This window comes from Octopus bimaculoides, chromosome 1 (genome assembly GCF_001194135.2).
Source record: "Octopus bimaculoides isolate UCB-OBI-ISO-001 chromosome 1, ASM119413v2, whole genome shotgun sequence".
Taxonomy (NCBI): Eukaryota; Metazoa; Mollusca; class Cephalopoda; order Octopoda; family Octopodidae; genus Octopus; species Octopus bimaculoides.
Genome location: NC_068981.1, coordinates 86,451,078 through 86,457,222, shown reverse-complemented (window position 1 = coordinate 86,457,222; position 6,145 = coordinate 86,451,078). Strand labels below are relative to the sequence as shown.

Below are 6,145 nucleotides of genomic sequence, written 5' to 3'. Positions count from 1 at the left end.
CGTTCATCTATCATCTCATGAACATTATGTTGATAATTAAGAAAGAAACAGAAAATGAAATAATTAATTAAAAAAAAAAAGCTGTCTCCTCACCGATTAACAAGTCCTTTCATTTGTTTATTTAGTTTTGCATCTATAGCATTAGCATCAGATAAGTTCTGTCGCAAGGCTGGAGGAATGTAACCAGTTGGTTTTGAATTCACAACCTTTCCATCAGCGTCTCGTAACCGACCATAAATGTCTTCTTTCAAGGAATCATTACTTTGCTCAGTTAACTTCACTTGTTTTGTCTTTGGCACTGGGACTGAATCATCAAATTTGACCTTTTTTGTGATGGATTTCTCTGAACAGTCTTCTATCGCTGGCCTTTTCAAAATGGGAGCCTGTTTGGTTTTAGTATCTTGCAAAGAAAATAAAAACCCTCAATAAATTTTAGATGATACCATGTTAGTTACTAAAACAAAAAAAATGCATTACAATAATTAGAGTAATAACAAAGCAAAAATAACTGTTTTAAAAAGACTTCCCTTATTAAAAATATATCACAAAAGAATAATATTCTTCTTTCATAAAACCTCCCAGAATTTCTATTTTTTAAATATTCCTTTCAACATGCTGAACAAGACCCAAACCCTAGTGCTGTTTTCTCATCTTGCCTACATTCATTCTCACATCTTTTGACCTGAGTTATTATTGTATCTAAGTCTCAAACATCAGCTGTGTAAATTCTGTAATAAGAACCAAGTCATCAGCATCTTGGTTTAATTTCATGAGATGAAAAAAAAAAAAAGTTTACCCAATGCAAAAACATTTTTAATTTTAAAAACTACTTTCAACAAGTTAGACACATGACTTAGTGGTTAGGGTATTAAGCTCACAATTGTAAGGTTGTGGGTTTGATTCCTGGCATGTTTTATCCTTGAGCAAGTTTTTTTATTTCATGTTGCTCTAGTCCACTCATCTGGCAAAAATGAGTAGTACCTGTATTTCAAAGGATCAGCCTTATCACAGGCTGTGCCATGCTGAATCTCTCTGAGAACTATGTTAAGGATACACATGCCCTGTGGAGTGATCAATCAACTGGAACCCTCATCCACCTAACCGATGGAATGTCAATTATACCTACAATCAAGCCAGATATTATTATGTGCTATATTTATTTGGATCTACTCATGTATTGCAGATAAACTGAAATCACTTTTAAGCAGTTGACTTAGTTGGTTTAACATTTAATTTTTTGACAAAACCATGCTTGTTTGAAACAACAGAATCATTCTGCCATTGTTGTTTTGGTGTGCACCGGGCACACCGCCAATAAAATTGTTAAGTTGACGAAACTTGCAAAAGCAACAGTTTATCATGTGTATAAACAATTTAAAGAAGAGGGAAAAACTGATAGAATAGAACACAAGACTCGAAGTGATTCCAAGTGCAATTCAAAGTTTCTCACTGGCCTCAAACACTCAATTGAGGCCAACCCATCCACTTCCATGACAACTCTTGCAAAGAAATGCAATGTGTCCCTTTCCACGGTATCCAGAGCTGTGAACAGGAACCTTGGTATGACTAGCTATGTTCAATGATGCCATCAACTCCTAACAGCCAAGGCCAAAGCAATCAGAGCTAAGAGATGTCCAAAGCTTCTGTCAGTCATCAAGCATCAAGGTGCAGGAAAAACTCTCATGTTCATAGACAAGAAGGTCACCGTGGATGCTGAAATTCTCAAGTGATTGCATACAACCTTCTGATGTCCCTGCTGTATTTGAGACTAAGAATCCCACCTCTGTAATGGTATTTGGAGCCATGGCAAATAATAGAAGTATCCATGGATCCACACTTCATTGAGTGTGGCTTGAAGGAGCATCTGGATATCCTGAAGAACTCTCTGTTACCTTAGATGGAGCAGAAGTTTGAGCTTGACAATGTGGTGCTTATCCAGGATTCTGCACCATGGCATAGGTCAAAAGCAACACAGGCCATCCTGTTTTTTGTGAGGGCCAACATAAGGCCCAGTAATAGCCTAGATCTCAACCTTTTCAATTATTTTTAATGGGGTGTACTTCAAGCAAGGACCAATGCTTCACCACACAAAATCAAAAAAGTGGAGGTTGCAGCAGCTGTCAAAAATTTCATTCTCATGTGGAGGCAGTAATTGCCCAAAAGGGCGGCCATATTGAGTGATAAATATTTTTTGTTTTAATCAATGTTACATTAAAATTATATGTCTGCTACCATTATTTTAGAATTTATAACCAGTTTTAGGCATCATAAAAATTGTCTCAATTTATCTGCAAGACCCTTTTGTTTTATTAAATCTAAAAAAATATAAAACCCATTAAAATCTAAAAAAAAAAATAATAATAAAACCCAAAAAAGGAAAATAATTGTTAAACCTCCTCTTAAAAAAAGGAGGAAATAATGTTACCTTCTACAAGTTCTGGAATACTTTCACTGTCATCATCATCATCATCATCAAAATCATCATCCTCAACATCATTGTCATCATCACAATTTTCACCAACCATTTCTGAATCACTGTCTTTCTTTTCATCATCTTCAGATTTATCACTGGCTGAATCTGAATCATTTCCATTTTCCTTTTTGAGGGGAAGGCCACAATTTTTAAAATCTCCAGCCACATCAAGAATATCTTGAACATATTTAAAGAACAATAAATTGGGTAACATTCACTGAATATTAAATAGAAAAATAAGAATGCAAGGTGCAACACTAATGGCCATACTTTTATGCACATGCATGTGTATATCCATTTTGTCATGCAAACAACCAATCTCTCTTTCTCTCTATTTATATATATATATATATATTCTTCTATTACTTTTTTCTTTAACTTATTTCAGTCATTTGAACAAATAATCTACCCCAGGACTTATTTTTTTAAAGCCTAGTACTTATTCTATCAGTCTCTTTTGCTGAACTGCTAAGTTACAGGGATGTAAATACACCAACACCAGTTGTCAAGTGGTGGTGATCATCATCATCATCATCATCATCGTTTAACGTCCGCCTTCCATGCTAGCATGGGTTGGACGATTTGACTGAGGACTGGTGAAACCGGATGGCAACACCAGGCTCCAATCTAATTTGGCAGAGTTTCTACGGCTGGATGCCCTTCCTAACGCCAACCACTCAGAGAGTGTAGAGGGTTAGGAAGACAAAAACAGACACAAGGACACATACATATACAGGGTGTGGCAAAATGATCTGACACATTTGTAGGTTTAATAAAAGAGAAGTAAAGAACAAAAAAATGTGTTTTTGTTTTCGAAATGTACATATCATGCCATTTTGTTTCAATTGGTGCCATTTCTGACATTTTGTTTCATTTCATTTTCAGTTGCCAACATGACTTGGACAGGTGAGCATCGCACTTTTATCGTGGAAACATTTATCAAGAACAACGAATCTGTAACTGCAACATGAAGAACATTCCGTGTGCACTTCAGGCTTGGTAGACATGACCCCGTGCCTACTTGAAACATGATTCTATTACGGGTTACCAACTTCAGAGCTAGTGGATATCAGCATTGAAACGAAAATCAATCAGCCGACCTCAGACTGCCGGAACTCTGGAAAATGTGCCAGCAGTAAGAGCTTCAGTTCAACATTCTCCACAACGTTCTGCATGGAAACACGCCACGGCTCTTAGGTTTTCCAATAGAAGTTTGTGAAGAATTCTTCACAAGGAACTCATCATCATCGTTTAACGTCCGCTTTCCATGCTAGCATGGGTTGGACGATTTGACTGAGGACTGGTGAAACCAGATGGCAACACCAGGCTCCAATCTAAATTTGGCAGAGTTTCTACAGCTGGATGCCCTTCCTAACGCCAACCACTCAGAGAGTGTAGAACTGCAAATACAAAATGGTTTTGGCACAAGAACTCAGCGAAAAAGACTTTGAAACTCACAGAGCATTGTGTTTGGAAATTCAACATGTCCCCCGTGCAACTCTTGTGTTGTTCAGTGACGAGGCCCCTTTTCACCTGTGTGGCAGCATGAATAAGCGAAACTTCCAATACTGGGCCAAGAACAACCCTCGTGAGTTGCATGAACACCCTTTTCATTGTCCTTGGGTGACTGTATGGTGTGTAGTGGCAGAATTTGGCATTTGGAGACCGTACTTCTTCGAAGAAAACAATATCACAGTGACTGTGAACTTTGATCAATACTGTGTGATGCTAAAGATTTTCCTGAAATCCATATTGAATGAAGTTGATGATAGGGACACTGTTTGGTTTTAACAGGATGAGGCAACAGCCCACACTTCTCAACGTGCAATGGGGATTTTGAGGGAGGTGTTCTCCAGTCATTTGATCACATTGCACAGTGACATTGGTTGGCTCGCCTGATCACCTGATTTGAACCCGTGTGATTTTTTTTCTGTGGGGATACCTGAAATTGCCCTTGAGCTTTTGAACAATTAAAAGAGGCCGTTCCACATGAAATGATACATCAAGTTATGGACAACTTTCGTGAACACCTTTGACAGTGTGTGAACTGTAACAGCACCCACTGTACCAATTTCATTTTTAAAACCAAATGAAACAAAATGGCATTATATGTACATTTTGAAAATAAAAACACATTTTTTGTTCTTCACTCTTTTTTGCTTTTACTAAACCTACAAATATGTCAGATCATTTTGCCGTACCCTATAGATATATACAACAGGTTTCTTTGAGTTTCACTCTACCAAATCCACTCACAAGGCTTTGGTTAACCCGACGCTATAGTAGGGCCCAAGGCGCCATGTAGTGGGACTGAACCCAAAACCATGTGGTTGGGAAGCAAGCTCCTTACCACACAACCACAGAGTTTTCAAAGAAAACAAACAATGCTTAACTAGGATGAGAGGTGAACATGCAAAATGAGCTGAGAAAGATAATGGATATTACAGGAATTGATTATGTGGTGAAAAATGTTTGAGATAGTGTTGTTATACAATAAGAAAACTGAAAAATGGTGGATGGGTAATGAAAACTGATACTAAATATTATTAAGGAGAGCAGTTCAATGCTTAGAATAAAGTAAATTAGACCCAGCCATATAATTAAACCTAATAAATAAAATGAAGGTATTTATATAGAAATAATCTGTGAAAATCTGGAGCTTTACTGCCTCACTGGATGTAGCAAAATCATGCTTCCAGTACAATCTAACACAGCCTGAAAAGCTTCCATCTGCTCTTTCACATAACTGTGCATCAGACTAAATATTATGAAGTCTGTTAAATGCTTTCCTCAGTTCAAGAAATTGATTCTTATCTACATGACCACCTCCCCAAAATTTCAAACTCTCATATAAAATTTAAATAACATACAATTTGCCATGTTATCCTGTATTAGCTTTACCATACAGCATCTTCATTAGTCAATCAATTAACTTTTAATACAGACTCTAGTACAATACTCATATTTGTAGTAAATAACAAATGTACTGTTATACTAATTACAGATAAAACCTTTCTGTATGGGATTCATCATCATCATCATCGTCGTTTAACGTCCGCTTTCCATGCTAGCATGGGTTGGACGATTTGACTGAGGACTGGTGAAACCAGATGGCAACACCAGGCTCCATTCTGATTTGGCAGAGTTTCTACAGCTGGATGCCCTTCCTAACGTCAACCACTCAGAGAGTGTAGCGGGTGCTTTTACGTGCCACCGGCACGAAAGCCAGTCAGGCGGTACTGGCAACGGCCACGATCAGAATGATGTATTTTACGTTCCACCTGCACAAGAGCCAGTCCATGGGCACTGGCAACGATCTCTCTCAGAAGTCCTTACACATGCCGCGGGCACAAGTGCCAGAAAGGCGACGCTGGGCACAGGTGCCATCACGATTTCACTTTCGCTTGCCCCAATAAGTCTTCGCAAGCTGAGTTTCGTGTCCAATGAAGGAGACGACGTTGGCATGGGTGCCAGTCGTCAAATTTAACTCGATTTCGATTTCACTTGCCTCAACAGGTCTTCGCAAGTAGAGTTTAGTGTCCAATGAAGGAAGGTATGCATAAGTGGACTGGCTGAGACCTTAGATTTAGGGCTCACTTGGCTTGCCGGGTCTTCTCACGCACAGCATATTTCCAATTGGCAGAGTTTCTACAGCTGGATGCCCTTCCTAAC

General features: G+C 38.4%; 1 protein-coding gene across 2 annotated transcripts in view; it reads right to left on the bottom strand.

Moving 5' to 3' along the window:
* LOC106878258 (nucleolar MIF4G domain-containing protein 1) overlaps nucleotides 1-6,145 on the bottom strand; it is a 49,573-nt gene that overhangs the window by 36,600 nt on the left and 6,828 nt on the right. For both annotated transcript variants that reach the window (XM_052968014.1, XM_014927434.2), the window contains exons 4-5: nucleotides 2,426-2,650; nucleotides 94-400 (exon numbers count right to left, since the gene is read on the bottom strand). In XM_052968014.1, the coding sequence (XP_052823974.1) occupies nucleotides 94-400; nucleotides 2,426-2,650 (532 nt within the window). The remainder of the gene's footprint in view (nucleotides 1-93; nucleotides 401-2,425; nucleotides 2,651-6,145) is intronic.